Source organism: Mustelus asterias, chromosome 3 (assembly GCF_964213995.1).
Source record: "Mustelus asterias chromosome 3, sMusAst1.hap1.1, whole genome shotgun sequence".
Taxonomy (NCBI): domain Eukaryota; kingdom Metazoa; phylum Chordata; class Chondrichthyes; order Carcharhiniformes; family Triakidae; genus Mustelus; species Mustelus asterias.
In genome coordinates this window covers 15,554,545-15,582,308 of record NC_135803.1, presented here as the reverse complement: position 1 = coordinate 15,582,308, position 27,764 = coordinate 15,554,545, and the positions used below count along the sequence as shown (strand labels likewise).

The 27,764-nt window shown below is 42.5% G+C and overlaps 1 protein-coding gene across 1 annotated transcript in view; it reads right to left on the bottom strand.

Annotated features, from left to right (window-relative positions):
- The window catches only part of LOC144487241 (profilin-2-like), a 56,273-nt gene that overhangs the window by 11,753 nt on the left and 16,756 nt on the right, over positions 1-27,764 (bottom strand). The window contains exon 2 of the mRNA XM_078205326.1: positions 20,522-20,714. Within this exon, the coding sequence (XP_078061452.1) occupies positions 20,522-20,714 (193 nt within the window). The remainder of the gene's footprint in view (positions 1-20,521; positions 20,715-27,764) is intronic.

Genomic DNA, 27,764 nt, shown 5'->3' with positions numbered 1-27,764 from the left:
TTATGAAATCATAACAAGTGCTCACATCCACTTATTGGATCACACATCAAACCCTCCAAAAATTGTTTAAGGTTTCCATTCTTCTAAGTGTGTAAACAACCTTTTCTTCCTTCCCTTTCTCTCCCTCCCCCCACCCAAAGAAAATCCCAGGAATTAACCTAGTGAATCTTAGAACATAGAAAAGCTACAGCACAAGCAGGCCCTTCAGCCCACAAGTTGCACCAAACATGTCCCTACCTACTACGCTTACCTATAACCCTCCATCTTACTAACTTCCATGAACTTATCCAAAAGTCTCTTAAAAGACCCTATCGAATCCACCTCCACCACCACTACAGGCAGCAGATTCCACACACCCACCACCCCGAGTGAAAAACTTACCCCTAACATCTCCTCTGTACCTACTCCCCAGCACCCTCAACCTGGACCTCTTGTGGCAACCATTTCAGCCCTGGGTAAAAGCCTCTGAGAATCCACTCTATCAATACCCCTATCAGGTCACCTCTCATCCTTCACCTCTCCAAGGAGAAAAGACCTAGCTCTCTCAACCTATCCTCATAAGACATGCCACCTAATCCAGGCAACATCCTTGTAAATCTCCTCTGCACCCTTTCGATGGCTTCCACATCCTTTCTGTAATGAGGCGACCAGAACTGGGCACAGCACTCCAGGTGGTGTCTGACCAGGGTCCTATACAGCTGCAGCATTATCTCCCGATTTCTAAACTCGATTCCTCTATTGATGAAGGCCAGTGTTCCATCCACCTTCTTAACCACAGCCTCCACCTGCGACGCTGCTTTGAGCGTCCTATGAGCCTGGACCCCAAGATCCTTCTGATCTTCTACACTGCCAAGCGTCTTACCCTTATTGTATTCTTTCATCCTATTCGACCTGCCAAAATGAACCACCACACACTTATCTGGGTTGAAGTCTATCTGCCACTTCTCCGTCCAGTCTTGCATCTTATCTTATCTTAACCAAGCTTCCAATACAAGCACATCCCTCCTTATAAGACCAAAACTGCAGTGTTCCAGATGTGGTCTCATCAAAACCCTGGGACAAGTCTGTAGCTAGTATTCCAATCCCCTTGTAGTAAAGGCCAACATGCCATTTGCTTAATTGCTTGCTGCACCTGGATGCTAACTTTCTCCATTCCTGTACAAGCACACCCAAGTGTCTGAACATCAATACTTACTAGTTTTCACCCCTTTTTAAAAACATTGCCTTTCTTAGCACCAAAGTGAATAACTTCACACTTTCCCACATTATACTCCATCTGCCATTTTGTTGCCTACTCACAGATGCCCACAAAGAGTTCAGACACTGATCACATTCCTAAAGGACAATGAGCTCACTGGGAACAAGCTGTGATACCCAGTAAGGAGTTAATCTCACTGAAACAATCTGCAAATTTGGGAGTATTGTACTTTAATACCACAACAGAACTTTATTGCATTTGAACCCCACTAGGAGGTGGACCCATCGTCTGCTATTTGCCACCAACTACAGGCCTTTCAGCAGGATGGGCCCGGGAGGTAAACTGATTAACAGTACAATACAACTGATAATTGAATTCCAGTGGCTGGGGGGAAAGGATAAAAGGCAGGAGAACACAAACACTGGGCCCAACTAGTTTCATCAAAAAAATTAAATTAGCCAAACAAAATCTCCCCGCAAGGCCACGTTGACTTGCCCTAATCATACCAAGTGCACTGGCAGCAATTTGTAAACAGCTGATATTGGGTTAACACATCTTTAGTTCAGTTTTCACCCCATCCTTTTCTTAAGTGGTGCAACACTCACCATCCTCCAATCTAATGGGACTATTGCTGAATTTAAGGAATTTTGGAAAATCATAGCCAACACATTCACCGTCTCAAAACTAATCTTAGAGCCCTAGGGTGCAGACCATCAGGCCCCAGAGATTTGCCCGGTTTTCATTCAAGTTTCCCCAGTATTTCTGTGTTGATATTCCTCTTAACCTCAAAGCTAAACATGAGATCATCTATTTCTGCTAAGAAACTAGGAAAATATTTGTTCAATGCCTCTTATCCCCCATGATCATTTCTCCTGTTCCTGCTTTGGGCCAATGTTTGTTTTAGCTACTCTTACATAGCAATACAGAAAATAGCAGTAGGCCATTCAGCTCCTTCAGCACGCTCCAGCATTCTCCCCCTGTCCTGTGCTATCCCACCAGTCACTGCCAGCCATTCGGAAAAAGACGATTTTATTTCCTATCTGATAACCAGTTTTTCTGTCCATCTCCATACACTACCCCCAATCCCATGCACTTTAATTTGACATGCTAATCGCTTACATGGCACTTGTTGAAAGCCTCCTGAAAGTCCAAATAAACCAGTGGCTCTCCAACTCTACTAGTTACATACTCTGAATTCCAGTAGATCTATCAAGCATGATTTCCCTTTTGTATATCCATGCTGACTGAGCGATTCTGCCAGTTTTCCCAATATGCCACAAAACCCTTGATAATGGACTCTAGAATTTTCCCCACTACTGACTGACTGGTGTACAATTCTGTTTCTCTCTACCTTTAAATAGGGGTTACATTAGCTACCCGCCAAATCGTACTGTTCTAGAGTCTATAGAATCTTGGAAGATGATCACTATCCACTTTGTAGGGCCAGAGTACACTGATATATAGATTATCAGGCCTTGGGGATTTATTGGCCTTCAACCCCAACTTCTCCCTCACTCCATTTCTCTACTAATTCTGATTTTCTTCAGTTCCTCCCTCTTACTAAAACCAGTGTTCCCTAACACTTCTAGTACGTGATTTGTGTCCTTTGTGAAGACAGAACCAAAGTATTTAGTCAGACATTTGTTCTCCATTATAGATTTGTTTCTGACAGCAAGGGACCTAGTACAGTCGTCTGCACCCATTTTCTCTTCACATACCTATAGAAAGTCAGTTATGTTTGACAAGATTACTTCCATGCTTTATTTCCCCCTTCTTAAATCAATCCCTTAATTCTCCTTTGCTGAATTCTAAACTGTCCGTTTCAGCCTTGAACACTAAATGACCCGGCCACTACAGTAAATTACAGATTCACTACCCTTATTCAAAATACACGCTGGTTAGGTGCATTGGCTATGCTAAATTCTCCCTCTGCATACCTGAACAGGCGCTGGTGTGTGGCGACTAGGGGCTTTTCACAGGAACTTCATTGCAGTGTTAATGCAAGCCTACTTGGGGCACCAATAAACAACTTTAAACAAGTTCTGGGGAAGGTCGGACCTGTACAAACAGTTTGCACCCAGGTAGAGCTGGGATCAATGTCCTTGCAGAAGCCTTTGCTAGTTCTGTTGGGGAGTATCTAGTGTGGCAGGGGATGGGATCCCAGGAATAGGATCAGATAGGTCAGATTCAGATCAGGAACGTGGAGGTAGGACATTAGCTAGTGATGTAGAAGATAGTGATTTATTTGGAATTACACAATAAGCAGAGTGTCCAGCAAGGGAAATTAATGGGATTAAACTGTTTAGACTTCAATGCAAGTATTACAAGCAAGGTAAATGAGTTAAGGGCACAGGTAGAAACATGGCAGCAGGATGTCATGGTTATTGAATTATCACATGTATTGGGAATAGTGAAAGGTATAGTTTCTTGTGCGCTATACAGACAAAACATACCACTTAGTACATGGGGAGGAAAGAATGGGTACAGACTACATAGTGTTGCAGTTACCAATAGGGGGAGGAGAATGATCAGCTTGATATATGATAGGTCCATTCAAAAGTCTGATGGTAGCAGAGAAGTTAATGGTACATGTTCTCAGACTTGTAACTTCCCCCCCCCCCCCCCCCCAACAGAAGAAGGTGGAGTATGTCCAGGTATGTGGGGTCCTCGATTACACTGGCTGTTTTCCTGAGGAAGCGCAAATGGAATCATTGGATAGGAATCTGGTTTGAGAGGTGGACTGGGCTACACTCTCAACTCTGTAGTTAGTTGGAGCAAGAGCCATATGAAGCTGGGATGCACCTGGAAAGGATGTTTTCTATGTAAAAAGATGGAGGGTCATAGTGGACATGCTGAATTTCCTTAGCTTTCTGGAGAAGGAGGCGGCATTGGTGGGCTTTCTTAACTATATCGCTGTGGAGGGACCAAGATTGTTGATCTGAACACGTAGAAACTTGAAGCTCTGACCATCTCCACCTTTGGTGATTATCTCCTTCATTTTACTGACACTGAAGGAGAAATTGTCATCGCACCATGTACTCTGTCTCATCATTGTTTAAGGTCCAAACCACCAGTGGTGTCAGCCAACTTGAAAATGGAGTTACTATAACAAACCTGGTTAAAGGAGGGGCAAAATTGACAGCTCAGTATCCCTGCTTATAGGGTCTTCAACATGATAGAGTAGGGGATTAGAGGGGGGGGGGGGTGGGGGGAGTAGCACAAGTGATTAAAGAATCAATTTCAGTTGTGAGAAGGGATTATATACTAAACAGATCAACAAACAAGGCTTTATTTGTTGAACTTAGGGGCAGTCACATTCAGCGGATACTACAGGTCCCCAAATAGTGAAAAGGAGATAGAAGAAAAAATATGCAGGCAAATTTCCGCATTTCTTCTTAAGAACAAGAGGACAATGATAGTAAGAGACTTTAGCTATCCAATATCAACTGGATTCAAATACTAAGGGTTACTAAGGGAGAAAAATTCATTGTGTCCAGGAAAACTTAAACCAATTAGTGACAAACCCAACTAGGCGATGCAATTCTTGACCTAGTCTTGGTAAACATAGGACAAGTGGGTGAAGTGACTGTTGTTGACCATATTGGGGATAGTGATCACACTTCAATTAAATTTAGCATTACCATGGAAAAGGACAGATGAAAGCAAGAGTAAAGGTTTGAACTGGGAAAGCAAATTTTGCAGGAATGTGAATGGACTTGACAGAGGTGGACTAGACAGCACTACTAGAGTATAACTGTGGCAAGCCATTGGGAAGTAGTAAAAAGCGAGGCATGTACAAAGTAGACATATCCCTCTCCAAAAATAAAAAAAGAGTGGTACTGCCAAATCAGAGGAATAGAGGGAAAGATCAAACAGAAAAAAAGGTGCATGATTAGGCACAAAACTTAAGCACTGCAGATAGTCTAGACAAATATAGGAAGTGCAGGGCTGATGCAAAAAGGAAATCAGAGAGGACATGAAAAAAGATTAGCAAGTAAAGAAAATCCAAAGGTGAGTTAAGGAATTGTTTTAACTATCAGAGATGATGGGAACTTGTGTAGATGCAGAAATTGAGAGAAGGGTTTTAAATGAGTATTGTGTCTCTGTTTACGAAGGGATGATGCAGCTATAGTCCAGGATAATCAGGGAGGAAGTACTCAAAGAGTTGGAATCCTTGAAAGTTGATCAAGTTGAAAAGGCCAGATTATTTGAGGCTGCTGAAGGTGGTCAGGGAGGAAATAGCAGGTGCTCAGGACGATTTTCCAATCCTCATTGGATATAGCAACGGTCAAAGAACTGGAGAAATGCAAATGTAGTTCCATTCTAAAAAAATCAAAGGCAATGCCAAACAATTGGTCAGTTAATCTTATATTAGTGGACAAATTAGTACAATCAATCCAGAGATAGGATTGACTCACGTAAAAGCAAGGACTAGTCAGGGATAGTCAGCAGATTTGTTAAAGGTTTGACTCTAACTTGTTTGAAATCTATGACAATAAGGGTTGATGAACAAAGGCAGTGCAGTGGATGTTGTGCAAGTGGATTCTCGCAAGGTGTTTGACAAGGTCCCACATGGCAGATTGGTCTAGTAAAAGCCCATGGAATATAGGATAATGTGGCAAAATTGGCTTCAACAGGAAACAGTAATGGTCATGGATGCCCTTGTGAATGGAAGTTGTTTCAAGTGTTGTTTCACAGGGCTCAGTGCCAAGACCATTCTGTTTCTGTTATGCATTAACTATTTGGATGCAAGCATGGGCATGGCATACAATTGGCAAGTTTGCAGACGGCACAAAAGATTGGCAAGTAGTGGATAGTGCAGAGGAAGGCTATGATCTCCAAAAATGATACAGATGGGTTGGAGGAGTGGGTGTGATAGATTTTAACAAATGTGAGGTCATGCATTTAGGTAGGTCAGTTTTAGGGAGTACACAATAGGTAATGTACTATGAGGGGTAGAAGAGGAGAGATCTTGGCGTATAAATATACAAGTCCCTAAAGGTGGTAGTTCAAGTAGACATGGTTGCAAAGAAGGCATATGGAATGTTCTCCTTCACAGGCAGTGGTATAGAATATAAAAGGATATAATGGTGCAATTATATAAAACACTGGTGAGGCCACAACTAGAGAATTCTGTGCAGTTCTGGTCACCGTTACAGGAAGGACAGGAGTGCGCAGAGAATGTTCACATAAATGTTCCCAGAACTAGAAGTGTAGTGATGAGAGATTGGATAGGTTGGGGTTATTTTCCTTGGAACGAAGACAACCGAGGGATGACTTGATTGAGGTGTACAAAATTGTGAAGAGTGGGGACAGGATAAATCTGTTTCCCTTGGTAAAGACTTCTAGAACCAAGGAACACAGATTCAAGATAATTGGCAGATGGTGTACAAGGCTCATGAAGAATTGTTTTTCAAAATGCAGAGGGCAAGTGGTGTCTTACCTGGATCTGCACCTTCAGTGCTGTATGCTACAGAGCTATGGGCCAGGTGCAGGAAGGTGGCATTGGAAAGAACACCTGGATGTCCTCAGGTTGGCATGGACAAGACTGATCAAATGGTCTCTTTCTGCTGTAACTTTATGGTTCTTCTTTATATACTTTTGGAATCTGTTTTAATATTCCTGACTAGCTTAATCTCATTCTATTTTTCCCTTTCAACTTCTCAAAACATTTCCAATCCTTGATACTTATTGTTTTTCTTTATTGGAAACCTCATCTTTTAACCCAATACTATCCTTAACTTCCTGAATGAGCCATGGATGGGCTTCTGTTTTTCTAACAATGTATTTGAATGTTTTCTTTAACATGCATCTCATTGTTCACCAACTTCATTAATTCATCTTAGCCAGTTCTCCCTTCATACCAATGAAATTGGCTTTGGCTGGTTTGAGATTGGAATATGGCACTTTCAAAACTTTAGCATGGAATTATGATCACCACTTCCCAGAGAATCTTTGCCATGACATTACTAATCAACCATGCTTCATTACACAAGATAGCATTGTGCCCAAAAAATCCTGAAAATATTATACAAAATCTTCTAGACCACTCTTGCCAATTTGATTGAAGTCCCCAATTACTACAAGTTCCAACAATTTCTTTAATGCTCTGCTCAACAGTATAACTATTACAGAGTCCATAAGCTACTGCTTTCTGCCTCTTGCTATTCCTAATTTCCATTCATACCATTCTACTTTGAATCTTCTGAAGTCAGATCCTTTTGGTCCACCTGCCTTTTTAAAAAAAACAGGGCCATCCCCCCTCCTTTGCCATTGTCTTTTCTAAATATTCTGTACCCTACATCACCTATTGGCTCCACTTTATTCACTGACCATTACACCCCAAAGAACTCCATGCTTTGTCTCCCTCCTTGCTTGAATAGGAGTGTTGCGTTTGCAGTTTTCCAATCTGCTGGGATCTTTCCAAAATTTAGGGAACTTTGGAAGACAACAACCCAATGCATCCACTGCTTTTCCAACTACTTTTAAGACTGGAGAATGCAGACCATCAAGAACAGATTAGTCAGCCTTTAGTCCCAATAGTTTGCCTAGTATGAACTCCCTCACTTTTCCCCGATTTTCTATTATTGGGATTTTTTATTCTTCAACTGTGAAGACAGATAGAAATTGAAATGGACACTCAGTGCACACCTCCATCCGCTGTAAGTCATTACAACTGAGGATTTTCCCTACATGATATTTTTTATTAAGAGTTTCCACCTCACCAAGGAGGCTCAAAGCTAATCCAAGCCCAAAAGCCTACTCTGAAAACACCACTTGCATTGCCAACTGTGACAAGTTCCGCCACAGGAGCTGAGACAATCCACTACATTAAAGAAAAGTATATTTGCCCTACCTGCCAATGTTAATGGATCCTTAGTTCTAGGATCTGCAGCTTCAACAAAAACGGTTCTTTCTACTTGTGCCAGTGTACCAAGTTCTGTTGAAATCTGTCCATTAGTTTGAAAATTGTTTACAGATAAAAACCCAACAGGGACAAAGACATTACCTCTCCCAACTTTATAGTGGCAGCAGCATAATAGGGAGGAAAAAAAAAAAGAGTAGACCATTTAGCATCTTGAACCTGTTCTCGTCAATAAGATACTGGTCAATTTTCTACCTCAACTCCATCTTCCCACATGATGCTGCTGCTATTTCCTTTAATACCCAAAGTCTGTACTAAATATGCTCAACAACTGAGTGTCCACACAGAGTAGGAAATTTCTCCTCATCTCAGTGCTAAATAGCTGACCCCCTTAAGAGTCTGTGACCCCATATTACAGATCCCCGGCTAAGGAGATACTTTCTCAGCATCTACCCGGCAAAGCAGCAGCAATGCACTTTGTTCAAGGAATTTATCACTTTAGCCAAAATATTCATTCAATATTTGAAAATTCCACAAATTAAAATTCAAATGTTCTTCCCAAAAAGGAGCTGTATGCAGCATGCAGAATTTCTATTTTTATTCCAAGATCAATTAACAGTAGATAGATTCTCTGCACAGGCCATGACAACATTCAACCCAAGTAAAATGTGATAAGCAAAGAACAAAGCTGCACTGCTTGTAGCAACGCACTGGTCTGAATGAAATGCCTGCATATTTAAAAATGATTACCAAGGTCATTTTCAAATTGTTGGCTTTCTTTCTCAAGATTGTAGAACAAAATTTGCACAGGCCAAAAAATGAATACACTATCAAAATATACTAGACCTTCTGAAAAGTTACTCAAAGTAAACTGGAGCGGGCTCTGGGAGCATTATAACTTGCAATTAAATTAATTTGCTGTTCCAATAAACAAACTTACCAGACATTGCTTCCCATCATGAACTAAGATATTTTCAGATGCAAGGAGGAATTACATGACATTCTTCTTGAGGGATGACCAAATTTTTCATTTGTTCTTGGGATGAGAGCATCATGGGCAGTTAATGCCCCCAACTGCTCCAGAAAGATTTGGGGGTCGAGTTGCCTCATGTTAGAACACACAAGGGCACCATTCAGCCCATCAAGTCCTTTACAGCTTCCTGTAGAGCAACAGTCCATCCCTCTATTCTGTCCCACAACCCTTTTTACCTCCAGTGTCCATCTTTTGAAATCAATGATCTTTATTTCCACTATCCTGATGGACAGCAAGTTTCAGGCATTACCACTCACAGCATAAAGTTCTTGCTTACATCCTCACATTACTTACCAAAAACCTTAAGTTTGCCCCTTCACCTGCTAACCTTGTACCACCAGACGAAAAAAGGCTGCTGTGGTCTTACCTAACCTTATACTCTATCCCATCAACTCCAAGGGGGACAACCCTAGTGTGGCCAACCTATCCTTGTAGCTAAAAACCCCTCACCCCTGGAACCAATCCAGTAAATCTCCTCTGCACCCTCTCAAGGATCCTCACATGCTTCCAAAAGTGTGGTGCCCAGAACTGCCAGGCACAATATTGTGTCCTAACCAAAGCTTCATAAAAAGGTGCTATAAACGTTTTATAAATGCCTTTATTCATGAAGTCCAAGATCCCATACTAAGACTGTAAATAGGAAAGCAAAATGTTAGGTGTTGCTGCCACCTTGAATGATCTATGCAAATCAAGATTCTTCTGTTACTTAACCTATGTCATTAAGCCTTCTTGGTCAGAGTTCCAATGGGAAACTCTTATTTCCCAACCATGTGGCTAAGCTTCAGGATTACTACAGTATTACCATACTGTCCCCAGATGCAATACTGGAGAAGTTTACTGATCAGGAAATGCAGTTTAAATATAAAGTAGTTTTACTTTTGCTTATAGCAAGTCAGATGTGCTTCAAGAGGAAGATTGTACTAATTTAAAGCCTTAATGCTACAAGCTCAAGATCAAATGAATTCAAAGGTCAATTGTGACTTGAGGGCATGATCAGAATCTTGACTTAATTTTGGGGCCAGTGTAAATAAAAGCAGTATACATTGATTCCTAGATTTTGGGCAGCATGGTGATAAGCGGTGCTGCCTCAGCACCAGGGACCCGGGATCGATTCCTGCTTGGGTCACTACACGAAGTCTGAACATTCTCCCCAAATCTGCATGGGTTTCCTCCGGATGCTCCAGTTCCCTCCCAGTCTGAAAGACATGCTGGTTTGGTGCATTGGCCATGCCAAAAATTCTCCCTCAGCGTACCCAAACAAACACCAGAGTGTGACAACCAAGGGATTTTCAGTAACTTCATTGCAGTGTTAATGATTTAATTTATCACCTGTATTAGTATGCAGTGAAAAGTATTGATTCTTGCACACTAGGGCGGCATGGTAGCACAGTGGTTAGCACGGCTGCTTCACAGCTCCAGGAACCTGGGTTCGATTCCCAGCTTGGGTCACTGTCTGTGTGGAGTTTGCACATTCTCCTCGTGTCTGCGTGGGTTTCCTCCAGGCGCTCCGGTTTCCTCCCACCGTCCAAAGATGTGCGGGTTAGGTTGATTGACCATGCTAAAATTGCCCTTAGTGTCCCGAGATGTGTAGGTTAGAGGGATTAGTGGGTAAATATGTAGGGATATGTAGGGCCTGGGTGGGATTGTGGTTGGTGCAGACACGATGGGCCGGATGGCCTCTGTACTGTAGGGTTTCTATGATACTATATGGACAACACATACCGTACATAGAAGGAAAGGCGGGGGTGCAGAATGTGTTAGTCATAGCTAGGGTGTAGAGAAAGATCAACTTAAGGTAGGGCCATTCAAAACACTGATGACAGCCGGGAACAAGCTGCTGGAGTCGGTTGGTAAGCCCAATTGTGACACTTAGCAAACAAGCTTTAAAACTTTAATTTTGCTCTTTACGTTCAAGAGGAGATTCTTAGATTCTCATTCTATAATGAGATTTGTAAGCAAACCTGTTGGCTAGATGAGAAATTATGTAAAATACAAACAGAACAGTCCTATGCTGGTCACAACAAATCTGTTTTAATGGCAGCCACCTAGATTTATGTAGCACTTATTGTACATCTTCCTCCACACAATGTATATAACCTTGTAAAACATCTGCTTTATATTTATGCTCATGATGGAGTGAATCATTATCCCCAGGCCCATCTAAAATTAGGTAAACAGATTAAATATTGTCTGGAACAGCAGTGGAAATTGTTAAGTTGCACGCAGGAAGCACCCATATTAATTGACCACTTAAATGAGTTTTCCATCTAAAAATGTTAGAAATGTAAAGAAATGTGCAAGAATGTTGCTCACATGCAATCTCCAGCCCTCTTCAGCCACTAGACAGCTCACTACTTTAAACAGGCATACCATTTACTGCTTGTATATTTCAGTTCTCATGTCAATAATTTAAAACTCATTACAGCTAACCTACTTCACATGTTTGTCCATGGCAGCTCTCTTTGGGAGTCCCTGTGCCATCTTTAGAGAAGACTATTGTGGAGTGTGGACGGCAAGAACAGATTGAGGCACTGTGGGCCAACAGCACAAATATGCAGTGCAGTAATTTTTTTTACCTTTGTGGGTCTCATGACTAATCTGGTTATAATGAGTAGATGACCACACTGTAGCAGCACTAGATGTACCCAAAAATGAACAGCCAATCTGGTATAACTACATGCATGACAAACAAAAACTAGCATACCAAACAAGTCAAAGCTCTATAGTCCTGCCACAGCCATAAATGGAAGCAGTCAATTTAGTTACTAACTGTAGAAAGAGGCAGTTTTCATGAACATTCATCCCTAACAAAGCCCAAGAAACAAGCGCAACTTCAGCCAAAAGGTAACCAACATGGATAAGCTTTGACATTCTGGGATTTTCAGCATCACGGATGCCCCTCTACATTTATAGTTAAGAAAACCCATCAATGCCTCTACTTTCTCATGAGGTTAAGGAAATTCAGCACGCCCACTATGACTATCACCAATTTTTGCAGATGCAACCATAGAAAGCATCCTTTCAGGTTGTATCACAGCTTGATACAGCTCCTGCCCAAGACCGCAGGAAACTACAACGGTCGTGAGTGGAACCCAGTCTCACGCAAACCAGCCTCCCATCCATCGACTGTCTACGCTTCCTGCCATCTTGGAAAAGCGGTCAGCATAATCAATGACCCCACGCACCCCGGACATATTCTTCCACCAGAAAAAAGATAGAAGTCTGAGGTCATGTACCAACCGACTCAAGAACAGCTTCTTCCCTGCTGCCAGACTTTTGAATGGACCTAACCTATGTCAAGTTGATCTTTCTCTACCCTCTAGTTGTGTAATACTACATTCTGCACCCTCTCCTTCCCTTCTGAGCAGTATGCTTTGTATAGTGTGCAACACAATACTGTGTTTACCAATACAATAATTAACCCAAAAAAAATTAACTCAGCGTACTGAAAACAAAGAGCATTCTGGAGGTAATGAAGACCTGCGCTCCAGAAAGAAGTTAGTCCCTAACCAATGTGTTTCAGTGCACTTGAAGTAGCATCTACCAGACAATCTTGCCCATGTTCTATTCAGAATAGGACAAATCCTCCTATTCAATTCTTGGGTTGCAGAGTCAACTCCTAATCCAACAAATTGACTGAAGATAGCCATCAATATTATTCACACATCACTGACTCAACCTGCACACTGATGCTCAGAGTTCCACCAGGACCATTAAACAGCAGGCTTTATTTCAGCCTTTGTGCTGGAGGTCAATCATTGCAGACTGAAGACATTGTCAGAATTTCAGGTCAGTGCTTTAACTGGCTTCAGCAATGCCCTTCTCCTCCCATCATAGTAGAAGTGGAGCTGTTCATTGTTAACTGAAATGTCCAGCACCATTTACAATTCCTCAAACAAAAACCCATGCCCACATGCAGCAAGGCCATGACAAATCAGCCAGCCTTGATTGATAAATGACAATTGTATCATTCATGTTCCAAGTGTCATGCAATGGCCACCTTGAAGAGTTTAACTATTTTCAGCCCCACCCTATCATCAGTCCCATCATCAAGGCCCAACATCCTCAGCACCATTGCACAGCTGCGGAGCCACTGCAAGTTAGCACCCGTGGAAATGACCCTTGGTTGATTAGAGATTGTAAGATTAAGTACAGAATGAACCAAGTTTAGATGCATCCCAACCTGCTTCGGAACAAAGGCTGACTGCCATTTTAAGATTTAACTCGACACAATTTAGTTGTTGGCCTCTTTTTTGGTCAAACCAAACAAAAGCTCAAATTAAGTCAGGACAAAGTAAAAGGGGCAGCTCCCCAAAAGGAGGGGAAACAGCCTGAACAAAAATTAAAGTACAAAGGAAACTTGAAGACATCAAATTAAAATGTGATTATCAGGATCAATAACACACCCCAACCCGTGGTGCCCAACGGGCACGGAAGGAGTCAACTGCGCCTGTGGACACCGCATGCTCTTTCCAGGGACACCTGGCGGCGAACATAGCCACAGTAGAGGGGCAGTCAGGATGGACGGCCCCCTCAATCGCCTGCTGCCTGGACCTGTAAATAGCACGTAACAGCTCAAATTAGGACACAAGCTCATGGGGGAGCAGTGTAAAGCTGCCTGCTTAGCACAGCTAGAAATCTGGGATCATGCACTGATTAGGTACAGCTCCAAGCCCAGTGGGACACAGCCTTTGCAGGAGAGACCAAGAAGCTAGAAGGCAAGTAGTTGTTGGGACAATCTGAGCTGAAGTTCTGATGTGTCTCAATTTATTGTAGACAGAAATAGTATGAGGACTTCCAGGCTGAGTTTGAGCTGCCGTTGAAGGGAAAACAGGCTAAATTCTCAAAGTTGAAATCCCGAGGGGAACAGAGGTTGAAGATTGAGTGAGTTGCTGAGAAAGAAATCATGGAACCGGTCTTGGTTGTGACTGCTATTCATTATGCAATTTGTGGTGTTTGACCACCATTCATCTGTTACTTCATTTTTCCTTGTTAATTCTAGATCTCTCTGGAAGGTTGATAGTATTGACTGTTTGCTTTGTTGACTTGTATAGTAAAATCTTGTTACAAATAATGGATCTTGTGGCTTTTAGTAAATACCCAAGATTCCAAATTTTGTCTATTTTCAAAAAAATTACTGGTTCCCAACCAGATTGTAACACCATGAACGAAACTCAACTAGACTAATAACCAAAGAGGTCAGAAGATGGGTATTTGTGATGAGGGGCTTACCCAAATGTTTGAAGGTCTCTATCCTGGGTAGAGGCAACCACAGGTTTGACAAGACCTTCTTGACTGGTACCTCCAAACCAACTGAATATCCACCTACTGCCCTACCAGCATACTGTACCTGCAGGGTACTGCATGGAAGCAGACTCAGGAAGTCATTTAACATCAAGGCTGATCCTCTATCTTCATATCCCCAAATGACTTGCCTAGAAGCTCATTGCCTTCTGAAATACATAGTGATGTGGCCTCCATAGCCTTCTGAGGTAGAGAACTCAAGGTTCACCACCCTCAATGAAGAAATATCTCATCTCACTCCTAAATGCCTTATCCCATATCTAAGACGATGACAAGATACATTTTCCTCCATCCTCTGCATCTTTTGACAGCTAACCATACAATCTTCCTCATCAACTCTGAAATCACCTGGTTGGGTCTGCTTGTAACTGGTTCCATTCTTAGCCAATCATAGCCAGAGCATCACATAGAACAGCACAGGCCCTTCGGCCCTCGATGTTGCGCCGAGCTTTGCCCAAAACCAAGATCAAGCTATCCCACTCCCTATCATTCTGGTGTGCTCCATGTGCCTGTCCAACAACCGCTTGAAAGTTCCTAAAGTGTCCGACTCCACTATCACAGCAGACAGTCCATTCCACACCCCAACCACTGAGTAAAGAACCTACCTCAGACATCTCTCCTATATCTCCCACCATGAACCTTATAGTTATGCCCCCTAGAAACAGCTACATCCACCCGAGGAAATAGTCTCTGAACGTCCACTCTATCTATCCCCCTCATCTTATAAACCTCTATTAAGTCACCTCGCATCCTCCTCCACTCTAAAGAGAACAGCCCTAGCTCCCTCAACCTTTCCTCATAAGACCTACCCTCCAAACCAGGCAGCATCCTGGTAAATCTCCTTTGCACTCTTTCCAATGCTCCTACATCCTTCTTAGTGAGGCTACCAGAACTGCACACAATATTCCAAATGTGGTCTCACCAAGGTCCTGTACAGTTGCAGCATAACCCCACAGCTCAAACTCAAACCCCCTGTTAATAAACACTTACACACTATAGGCCTTCTTCACGGCTCTATCCACTTGAGTGGCAACCTTCAGAGATCTGTGGATATGAACCCAAAGATCTCTCTGTTCCTCCACATTCCTCAGAACACTGCCGTTGACCCTGTAATCCGCATTCAAATTTGTCCTACCAAAATGAGTCACCTCGCACTTATCAGGGTTAAACTCCATCTGCCATTTTTCAGCCCAGCTCTGCATCCTATCAATGTCTCTTTGCAGCCTACAACAGCCCTCCACCTCATCCACTACTCCACCAATCTTGGTGTCATCAGCAAATTTACTGACCCACCCTTCAACCCCCTCCAAGTCATTGATTTTTTTTTTTTAAATCACAAATAGCAGAGGACCCAGCACTGATCCCTGTGGTACACCGCTGGTAACTGGTCTCCAGTCTGAACATTTTCCATCCACCACCACCCTCTGTCTTCTGAGATAGCCAGTTACTTATCCAATTGGCCAAATTTCCCTCTATCCCACACCTCCTCACGTTCTTCATGAGCCGACCATGGGGATCCTTATCAAACGCCTTACTAAAATCCATGTATATGACATCAACTGCTTCATCTACACACTTAGTTACCTCCTCAAAGAATTCTATCAAATTTGAGAGGCAAGACTTACCCTTCATGAATCAGTGTTGACTATCCCAGATTAAGCTGCATCTTTCCAAATGGTCATAAATCCTATCCCTCAGGACCTTTTCCATTAACTACCGACCACCGAAGTAAAACTAACCGGCCTATAATTGCAAGGGTCATTCCCATTTCCTTTCTTGAACAGAGGAACAACATTCGGCACTCTCCAGTCATCTGGCACTATCCCCATGGACAGTGAGGACCCAAGATCAAAGCCAAAGGTTCTGCAATCTCATCCCTTGCCTCCCAAAGATATATCCCATCTGGCCCAGGGGACTTATCAACCCTCAGGTTTTTCAAAGTTGCTAATGCATCATCCTCCTCCAGCCTATATATCTCACACATCCTCAAAAACATGGCCCTCTCCTTGGTGAACACTGAAGAGTATTCATTCATCGCCTCTCCTATCTCTTCTGACTCCATGCACAAGTTGCCACTACTGTCCTTGACTGGCCCTAACCTCACCCTGGTCATACTTTTATTTCTCACACGAGAGAAAAGCCTTGGGGTTTCCTTGATCCGACCCACCAAGGACTTCTCATGCCCCCTCCTAGCTCTCCCAAGCCCTTTTAGCACATTCCTTGCTACCTTGTACCCCTCAAGCGACCAACTGAACCTTGTTTTCTCATCCTTACATACACTTTCTTTTTCCTCGACAAGACATTCAACCTCTTGTGAACCATGGTTCCCTCATTCGGCCGTTTCCTCCCTGCCTGACTTCTCTGGTGTTTTCCCTGGGAAATATCTATGGCCCCCTCCCATTTCTTGGTTGCATGTGGTTCTTGGTGACATCCAAAGTGTAAATCTTCACATGCATGCCGATGACATCCAGCTCGACCTAGAGTTCCTCTATTGTTGCTAAATCAGACTGTATCTGACAAGAGTATTGGATGAAAATTTCATCCCAAGTAAATACCAAAATCTGGATTATATTTGATCTGACATATTTAAACCTTCACTAAGACCACCCATTTCCACCTCCACAACATCACCCTGCTTCAGTTTATCTGCTCATTCATGCCTTTGCACATCTAACACATCACTATTTAAATACTGGTCTCCAACATTCTATCTTCTACAAACAGTGATCCAAACTTTTGGTCATACCTTAACTTACAGCAAACCCCCCCCCTCCCCCACCAATCGCCAGTGCTTGCTGACAGTGACTCCACACCAAGCATCATTTTGATTTTAAAATTCTCATCTGTGTTTTCAAATCTCGCCATCTCAGCTACATCTCTAATACCCTCAGCCATACAGGATTCGTGCACCCCAATTCTGGCTTCAAGCATCTGGATTTAAATCACTCCATCATTGGTGATAGTACCTGCCCCAAGTTCTGAAATTCCCCCTCTGGCTCTCAACCTCACTTTCCTCAAGATACTCCTTAAGACCCATCTTTTGATCATCTAACTGCACTGGTTTGCCAAATTCTTAATCTTGTACATCTTTAATTGTTTACTCAAGAACATCCAAAAGGGATCAATGGTCTTTCAAACCAGAATGCCATTGAAAAAGTAAACACATACCAAGAAAGGATGAGCTGAACTTTGGTTTGTTACATTGCTATCAACTAGAGAAGCAAAATGGATGAATTGTTGACTAAAGTTGGAGCATTTTTTGGCTAGGTGCACACGGAATTCTTATTCCTCACTCTTCAGTAAACTTACCTGCCTGGGCAAATGAGATCAAGACAGGGTACTGGGCAGGCTGAACTGCAGAATCTCAGGGGTAGAAAGGCCAGAAAGGGGCCTTAAGAATGTGCATTTGCCTATTAATTGTTTCAAGTTAAACCAGGCCAATTGATGCACTGGTTAGGCACATCTTTAGTTATTTGTGGATGCCAACCAGTTTGCATACACAATTTTGAATTTCGCAGCAAGCCAAACCAAAGGATTTGATCAAGATTGAAAGTTAAGTTTTATTTGTCATAAGTAGGCTTACATTCACACTGCAGTGAAGTTACTGTGAAAATTCCTGAGTCACCACCTGTTTGGGTACACTGAGGGAGAAGTTTAGCATGGCCAAATCACCCAACATGCACATCTTTGGACTGTGGGAGGAAACCCACGCAGACAGGAAGATTGTGCAAACTCTATACACAGATTGTGATCCAAGCTGGGATTTCAGCAAGTTAACAAAATGCTATCTTTGCTACAAAAAGTATGGTAGCTGCAACTAGTACAAATATTAAAAATAAGAGACCAATGATTGAAATGTATGCCTTTTTTCCTACCAATTTAAATCAAGTCATGGATGACTTGGATATTGATGCCCTGGTCAAGGAGGTGGTGGTGGCACATGACATGCATAGGCAGCTGGGATCAAATGAATTCCTTGGAGTATAGGGGATGTAGGAGTTGAGAGAAATCAGGAGGGCAAAAAGGGGACACGAGATTGTTTTGGTAGATAAGGCAAAGGAGAATCCAAAGAGCTTCACAAATAGATAAAGGCCAAAGGAGTAACTAGGGAGAGAGATGGGCCTCTTAAGGATCAACAAGGTCATTTATGTGCAGATCTCCAAGAGATGGGAGAGATCCTAAATGAATATTTAGGAGTATTTACTGTTGAGAAAAGCATGGATGTTAGGGAACTTGGGGAAAATAAATAGTGATGTCTAGTGTACATTAGAGGTGGTGGTGCTGGAAGTCTTAAAGCACATGAAGGTAGATAAATCCTCGGGACCTGAAGTGTATCCCAGGACATTGTGGGAGACTAGGGAGGAAATTGCAGGTCCCCTAGCCGAGATATTTGAATCATCGATAGTCACGGGTGAGGTGCCTGAAGATTGGAGGGTGGCAAATGTTGTGCCTTTGCTTAAAAAGGGCTGCAGGGAAAAGCCTGGGAACTACAGGCTGGTGAGCCTCACATGGTTGGTAAGTTGTTGGAAGGTATTTTGAGAGACAGGATCTACAGGCACTTAGATACAAGGACTGATTAGGGAGTCAGCTTGGCTTTGAGTGTGGAAAATCATGTCTCAAATTTGATTTAGTTTTTTGAAGGGGTAACCAATAAGGTAAGGGTGGCAGTGCAGTTGATGTTGTCTACATGGACTTTAGCAAGGCCTTTGACAAGGTACCGCATGGTAGGTTGTTGTACAAGGTTAAATCTCACGGGATCCAGGGTGAGGTAGCTAAATGGATACAAAATTGGCTCGATGACAGAAGCCAGAGGGTGGTTGTAGAGAATTGTTTTTTTAAACTGGAGACTTGCGACCGGTGTGCCTCAGGGATTGGTGCTGGGTCCACTTATTTGTCATTTATATTAATGATTTGGATGAGAATATAGGAGGCATGGTTAGTAAGTTTGCAGATGACACCAAGATTGGTAGCATAGTGGATAGTGAAGGATTGCAACAGGATCTTGATCAATTGGGCTGACGAATGGCAGATGGAGTTTAATTTAGATAAATGCAAGGTGATGCATTTTGGTAGATTGAACCAGGGCAGGACTTAATGGTAGGGTGTTGGGGAGAATTACAGAAGATCTAGGGGTATAGGTTCATAGATCCTTGAAAGTAAAGTAGAGTCACAGGTGGACAGAATGGTGAAGGCGGCATTCAGCATGCTTGGTTTCATTGGTCAGAACATTGAACACAGGAGTTGGGACGTCCTGAAGTTATACGAGACATTGGTAAAGCCACACTTGGAATACGGTGTGCAATTCTGGTCACCCTATTATAGAAAGGATATTTTAAACTAGAAAGAGTGCAGAAAAGATTTACTAGGATGCTACCGGGACTTGATGGATTGAGTTATAAGGAGAGGCTGGATAGACTGGAACTTTTTTCTCTGGAGCATAGAAGGCTGAGGGGTGATCTTCTAGAGGTCCATAAAATAATGAGGGGCATAGATCAGCTAGATAATCAACATTTTGCCCAAAGGTAGGGGAGTCTAAAACTAGAGGGCATCAGTTTAAGGTGAGGGGAGATACACAAAAAGGTCCAGAGGGGCAATTTTTTCCAGAGGGTAGCAAGTGTCTGGAACAAGCTGCCAGAGGTGGCAGAGGCAGGTACAATTGTCTTTTTAAAATAATTTAGTTACATGGGTATACAGGGACATGGGCCAAATGCGGGCAATTGGGACTAGCTTAAGGGTTTAAAAAGGCAGCATGGACAAGTTGGGCTGAAGGGCCGGTTTCCATGCTGTAATCCTCGGTCAAAAATACTGGCAAGATGTAGAATGTAATAAAGTTCTTTCTATGGGCAGTACATCAAGCTGGTCTGGAGTGCCCCACTGTTTCAACAAGAAAGTGAATGAGCACAACACTGAAAGAGTCAAATTTAGAATTTGTAACTATACCTATAAGCTGAATAGGCAAACTTGCAAAATCAGTTTTTCTTCCACATCCTTCATTACCTATACATTTGATTGTTGAATTCTTACATTATCTTTAAAACCAAAGCTCAATTAAAAACATTTAACCAAATTATTCAGTTAAGTTCAATTAAAGCAAGCTCAATATCTGATGTGCTTTACTTACTTTTGCCAGCTCTGCCGACAGAAACATTGTATGTTGCTTCTCCAGATTGGCTCTTAGTCCTCAAGTCCATTGTGCAGTCACCTTCAGCAAACAGCTGATCTCTGATAACAGAGCACTTCTTTCCACCGAGGACCAAGCCATTGGTGAAGAAGCTTTGGCGATCCTTTCCAACAAGGACATCTATTTCTGGAGGCTGTCAAAGAAAATTAAATGTTAAAGCTTACACAAGTGGCAAGCATTAAGCTTTAGTCAAAACCAAAAAAAAGTGGCCCTCCAGTAATTCATGCCTATAATTCACATGAAACTAATCAGTGAATATTCTAGTAAATTAATGTTCTGGAGCTTGGATTTATTTCCAGCTATTTTTCATAAATCCAGACTCTACATTGAGAGCTGGAAAACACCTGTAAGCTTGATGAGAACAGCAGTGCCAGCCAAAATTTAATAGTAAGAATTACAAAGTAACAGGGAGAAATTGTACAAAAAGGCAATCCTTAGATTTCTGCTACCATTAAATTGCTACTCTGGAACTCAGCATCTTCCTCTTGGGTAAAAAAAGCAAATACTCATTTAGTACCTCAGTCAAGCCCTCTTAAATACATGCACAACCTCTGTGGTCCCAAATTAGTCCTTTTTCTATTGATATCTGAAAGTTGTTGATCGGATTGGTGACGTGATTTAAGCACAGGAGTGGGTGCATTTTCATGAGCTCCTGCACTATTATCCTGATGCACAACATGATTATCTGACCCTGATGTGTATAATCTGTGCTATAATCCTGGAAGATCTTGGCTAAATTTTGGCAAAGGCCAGCCAAGTAAATCCTTGATTGATCAAGACAGTCAGAATGGGATCCAGTTTGCAGAAATGGTGTTGCTGGTGAGCAGACCTACACTTCTTGATGCCAACTGCATCATTGATGATGGCTGCCATTAGGGTGAACCATAGAATCATAGAAAATTACAGCTCAGAAACAGGCCTTTTGGCCCTTGTCTGTGCCGAACCATTTTATGCCTAGTCCCACTGACCTGCACTTGGACCATATCCCTCCACACCCCTCTCATCCATGAACCCGTCCAAGTTTTTCTTAAATGACCCCGCATTTACCACTTTATCCGGCAGCTCATTCCACACTCCCACCACTCTCTGCGTGAAGAAGCCCCCCCTAATATTCCCTTTAAAAACTTTTCTCCTTTCACCCTTAACCCATGCCCTCTGGTTTTTTTCTCCCCTAGCCTCAGCGGAAAAAGCCTGCTTGCATTCACTCTATCTATATCCATCAAAATCTTATACACCTATCAAATCTCCCCTCAATCTTCTACGCTCCAGGGAATAAAGTCACAACCTATTCAATCTCTCTCTCTAACTCAAGTTGACTGAAGTTGTGGTCAATGATCTCTGCTCCCAGCAGAGATCTGAGTGCTTGTTTTGAAGAACTGCGAGATATCCTTAAAGGAATGGATTAAGCAGAGACCAGGGAATTTTCACTAATTGCAGTGTTATTGTAAGCCTACTTGTGACACTAATAAAAGCAAGAATCCTGTCAATGGGAAAAGCTGTTTCCTCGGTAAAGGCTCGCCTTTAGTCACTGGAAATTCAGGTGCATGGTTTGTTGTGCATCTAGCCAACTCGAGAAACTGGGATCCAAGGAACATCCATGAGCCCAATATCCCAAAGGGTACTGGGGATGAATTCCCACTAAATTTGAAAATTGGATGCTATGCTTTCACAATCACAATTTGAAGGAACACATCGTCTTCGCGGCTTGGGATCAAAGGCTCAGACTGGTCTTGTGTTGTCTTGTCCTCCATGTTGTGTTGTCTTGTCCTCCAAACTTGATTTAGTTTTGCGGGGAGTGGTTATTTGGCCCATGGAATGTATGGTGAGCATATTGTCCAGTTGTTAGGGTTTCTGATATGAAGTAATGGGTTGAATCTCATTGCTAGTGGGGCCTAGGTGGTGCTCTTGGGTACCCAGAGAGATAGTTGGTATGCAAGGCTTTTGGTTTGTTGGCTTTTAGTGTGTTGTAGAGCAGGTCAAGGCAGTAGTGTTGGTATTCATCTAGGTTGGGTGGAGCAGGTTGCTTGCCCCCAAAGCACCCTCTTCTGTATTGCTTTTTTGAGGTTTGGTTCCCGTGGACGTGGTGCCCTGTTGGTTGCAGGGTCCCAATTTCCAGTCCAGATATGGTGTCTCAATATTGAACCCCAAAAGTAGTCTTGTATGGAGACTTCCAGTCAGTACACCTTCTACACCCATATCCTTAACTTCTTGTCAGTATAGTTTATTTGGGAGAAAAATTGTTTAAATTTTCCAGCAAAGGGAATCTGATTGGTGTTTGTACAAGAGACACCAGCTACAATGATTGCAATGGATAACTGGAATCATTTCGATTATTCACTGGTCTTCTGTATGTTAGTGTAGAATAACGATTACTCTCATACTGTACTTGAAGATTTGCATTTTGTGGCAAGTGTAAAATGAAAACGTAATAAAACTTCTAAAAGATTTTTGGATTCCCTTTGTTAGCTGCCAGTCTCTCCTCTACTACACATTTTATCACTTCCCTTCTGAACTCTCAAGCCATCATATTTAACCTGCTTCACCTTTCTTTTGCATCTAGAGCGCTTTGGCTTTGTTTACCTCTTCTCAAACGTACCTCAGCCATACACTCAACCACTCCTCTGTGGGAATACACCCAAGCCAACCCCTCACTTCATTTCATGTTCCTGCCAGTCTTCAATTCCAATTTACAAGGGCCAAGCTTAGATAGAAGTTCTCCATTATAACTACACTTTGCACCTTTAGTTTCCACGCAAACTTCTTGATTCTATACCTTGCCCACTAGTTGGTGGCCCATAGAATGCATCCAACAGTGTAATGGTATCTAGTGTCTCAGTTCAAAGAAGAGATTCCGCCCATGACCCTTCAAAGGAATCTCCTGTCAGTACTAATATTTTCCTCAATTATGACCAACCCTCTTTCATTTTCTATCTTCCCTGAACACCTGGTATTTCAAGCAGGTCTTCACTATCATCACACATCATACACATGAGCTACCTGGGCCTGCAGTTCACTATATTTAAGTGTATTCCTTTACTTTAATCCCTCGAATATCTTACTACTTCTTACTCTAGTTCTGCATCTCCCAATTCTTTGTTTTCCTACTGTTACTTCTTGGCTCCCATTTCCCTGCTAAGTTAGTTCAAACTTTGTACTAAGCCACTCTACAAGGATGTTACTCAGCTCCAGTGGAGCCTTTCCACTCTAAGAACATAAGAAATAGGAGCAGGAGTAGGCCATCTAGCCTGCCCTGCCATTCAACAAGATCATGGCTGATCTGAAGCGAATCAGTTCCACTTACCTGCCTGCTCCCCATATCCCTTAGCGATCAGAAATCTATCTACCCGTGATTTAAACATATTCAACGAGGTAGCCTCCACCACTTCAGTGGGGAGAATTCCAGAGATTCACTACCCTCAGAAGAAGTTCCCCCTCAACTCTGTTCTGAACCGGCCCCCACTTATTTTGAGGCTGTGCCCTCTAGTTCTGGTTTCCCTTCTAAGTGGAAAGAATCTCTCTAACTCTACCCTATCCAGCCCCTTCATTATCTTATATGTCTCTATAAGATCACCCCTCAGCCTTCTAAACTCCAACGAGTACAGACCCAATCTGTTCAATCTCTCCTCATAAGCTACACCCCTCATCTCCGGTATCAACCTGGTGAACCTTCTCTGCACTCCCTCCAAGGCCAATATATCCTTTCACAAATAAGGGGACCAAAACTGCACACAGTACTCCAGTTGCGGCCTCACCAGTGCCTTGTATAGTTGCAGCAAGACTTTCCCTTTTATATTCTATCCCCCTCACGATAAAGGCCAACATTCCATTTGCCTTCTTGATCACCTGCTGCACGTGCAGACTGAGTTTTTGCGATTTGTGCACAAGGACCCCCAAGTCCCTCTGCACAGTAGCATGATGTAATTTTGCTCCATTTAAATAATATTCCAATTTACTATTATTTCTTCCAAAGTGGATAACCTCACATTTGCCAACATTATATTCCATCTGCCAGATCCTCGCTCAGCCTATCCAAATCTCTGCAGACTTTGAGTCCTCCACGCAATTCACTTTCCCACTCACCTTTGTCATCAGCAAACTTTGATACCCTACACTCAGTCCCCTCCTCCAGATCATCTATGTAAATGGTAAACAGTTGAGGCCCCAGCACCAATCCCTGTGGCACGCCACTGGTCACCAACTGCCAACCAGAAAAACACCCATTTATTCCAACTCTCTGCTTCCTGTTAGATAGCCAATCCCCAATCCACGCCAACATCTTACCCCCAACTCAGTGTACCCCAATCTTCTGCAGCAACCTTTTGTGGGGCACCTTATCAAATGCCTTCTGGAAATCTAAAAACACCACATCCATCGGTTTCCCTCTGTCAACCGCACTAGTCACATCTTCATAAAAATCCAGTAAATTTGTCAAACACGACTTTCCCTTCATGAATCCATGCTGCGCCTGCATGATCAAACCATTCTTATCCAGGTGCTCTGCTATTTCCTCTTTAATGATGGACTCCAGCATCTTCCCAACTACGGACGTTAAGCTAACCGGCCTGTAGTTACCCGCCTTTTGTCTACTTCCTTTTTTAAACAGCAGCGTAACAGCAGCTGTTTTCCAATCAGCCATCACTACCCCAGAGTCCAGTGAATTTTGATAAACAACTACTAATGCATCGGCTATTACCTCAGCCATTTCTTTCAGTACCCTGGGATGCATTCCATCCAGGCCCGGGGACTTTCTACCTTCAGTCCCATTAGTCTACTAAGCACTACCTCTTTAGTAACAGTAATTGCATTAAGGACCTCACCTCCCACCAACTCTCGATCTCTAATATTCGGTAAACTATTTGTGTCTTCCACCGTGAAGACCGACACAAAGAACTTATTTAAAGTCTCAGCCATTTCCTCGTTTTCCACTATTAAATCCCCCCTCGTCCTCCAAGGGTCCAACATTCACTCTAATCCCTTTAATATATTTTGTAAAAACTTTTACTATCATTCTTTATATTTTGAGCTAGTTTAGTTTCATAATCTATCTTTCCTTTCTTAATCGCTTTCTTAGTCGTTCTTTTTTAAAGCTTTCCCAATCCACTAATTCTCCACTATATTTGGCCACTCTGTAAGCATCTGTTTTTATTTTAATACTCTCCTTTATTTCCTTCGTTATCCACGTCTGGTTATCCCTTTTCTTAGTCCTTTTTTATCACCGGAATATATTTTTGCTGAGTACTTAAAAAAAATCTCCTTAAAAATCCTCCACTGTTTTGGTCACCTAGTTACAGGAAGGACATAAATAAGATTGAAAGAGTGCAGAGAAGGTTCACAAGGATGTTGCCGGGACTTGAGAAGCTGAGTTACAGAGAGAGATTGAATAGGTTGGGACTTTATTCCCTGGAGCGTAGAAGATTGAGGGGAGATTTGATAGGTGTATAAGATTTTGATGGGTATAGATAGAGTGAATGCAAGCAGGCTTTTTCCGCTGAGGCTAGGGGAGAAAAAAAACCAGAGGGCATGGGTTAAGGGTGAAAGGAGAAAGGTTTTTAAAGGGAATATTAGGGGGGGCTTCTTCACGCAGAGAGTGGTGGGAGTGTGGAATGAGCTGCCGGATAAAGTGGTAAACGCGGGGTCACTTTTAACATTTAAGAAAAACTTGGACGGGTTCATGGATGAGAGGGGTGTGGAGGGATATGGTCCAAGTGCAGGTCAGTGGGACTAGGCATAAAATGGTTCGGCACAGACAAGAAGGGCCAAAAGGCCTGTTTCTGAGCTGTAATTTTCTATGGTTCTATGGTTCCTCAGCTGTCCTACCTACCAGTCTGTTCGCCCTCCAAGTTCCCACCTCTACAGAACCAGTCATATTTCCACCTCACCCTTCCCCAGACATTCTTGCCACACATTCATATGTGCTAGCAAGGGTAGAACATAGCAGTAACTGACAATGACTTTTTGGAAATCCAGATTCTCAAACCTTTCCTACTACTAAAATCTGCCTGGGGATGTCATCCTACTTTTTGTTTTAGTCAAACGGAACATGAAGAGTTTTAAACCAAGGTAGCACACAGACAGGAGCTCTTGGAGGACGTGAATTCCATGTTCACAAAGCAAGATTAAATAATCCAAAACACTTCATGCATTTAAGTCAGCATGCAAAGAGGGTATTACATCTGCATGTGGGAAGTACAAAGTATGCAGAAACAGATTTATGATGCAAACAGATCAGTTCAGGAATGAGGATAATGTGGTTGATTGAAATGCAAACATTGACAACTGCTAACTTCAGGTGCCTTACCCACATACCAGTTATGAGACAAAAAATTGTCTCAATGTGTATATACAAATAATGTTAAATGCCACAATACTGTATATTACTATATGATACATACATTGGTAATGAGGGGGGCAGAGAAGTGATCCCACATTATTCCTATGTGAATCTGATTGCAAGCACCAAGGTAATGTTGACCATGGAACAAAGACTGGCTGAATCTCCAAGCACCACAGCCCCAAATGATTCAATGGGACAACTTTGCGCTGCCCTGATCAAAAAACTGCCATGGTTAACTAAGTTGGATGCTAAAAATGAATGGCCAAACAGACATGGGGAGAATGTGCAAACTCCACAGACCCAGAATCGAGCCCAGGTCCCTAGTGCTGAGAGGCAGTGGTGTTCACCACTGTGCTACTGTACTTTGAACATGCCGCGATAAATGGCTAGGTAGTCATGGGATCAGCACACCAAGGTTCCATTATATGCAAATCCAAGGCCCCACAAGAATGACTCAAAACTATGCACAAAACCAATGGCCCCCACTTAAATTTCTTTCCTCTCCAACATACTCTAGGGTCACATTGATATTCAAGCATTAAAATGAGTCACAATAGGGGAACGTTTGGGAATCATGGCAGCATAATGTATTACCAAAGATGCCACATTAGAAAAGTTCTATGGGGAAGGGTTCTTTCTCTTCCATGCTTCGGACTATTAGATTTGTACCCAACCATTTGCTATTTGCACTGTAGCATAAGTTGCTTTATTATTAAATTGCTCTACAGATCCAACCAAACTTGGTGAAAATGCAGATCTGCACTACTTTACATTTCAATTGGACATAGAACCACAACTGTACATCTTATTAAATCCAAACATTTCAGCCACTTTTTGAACAAGCCAGAG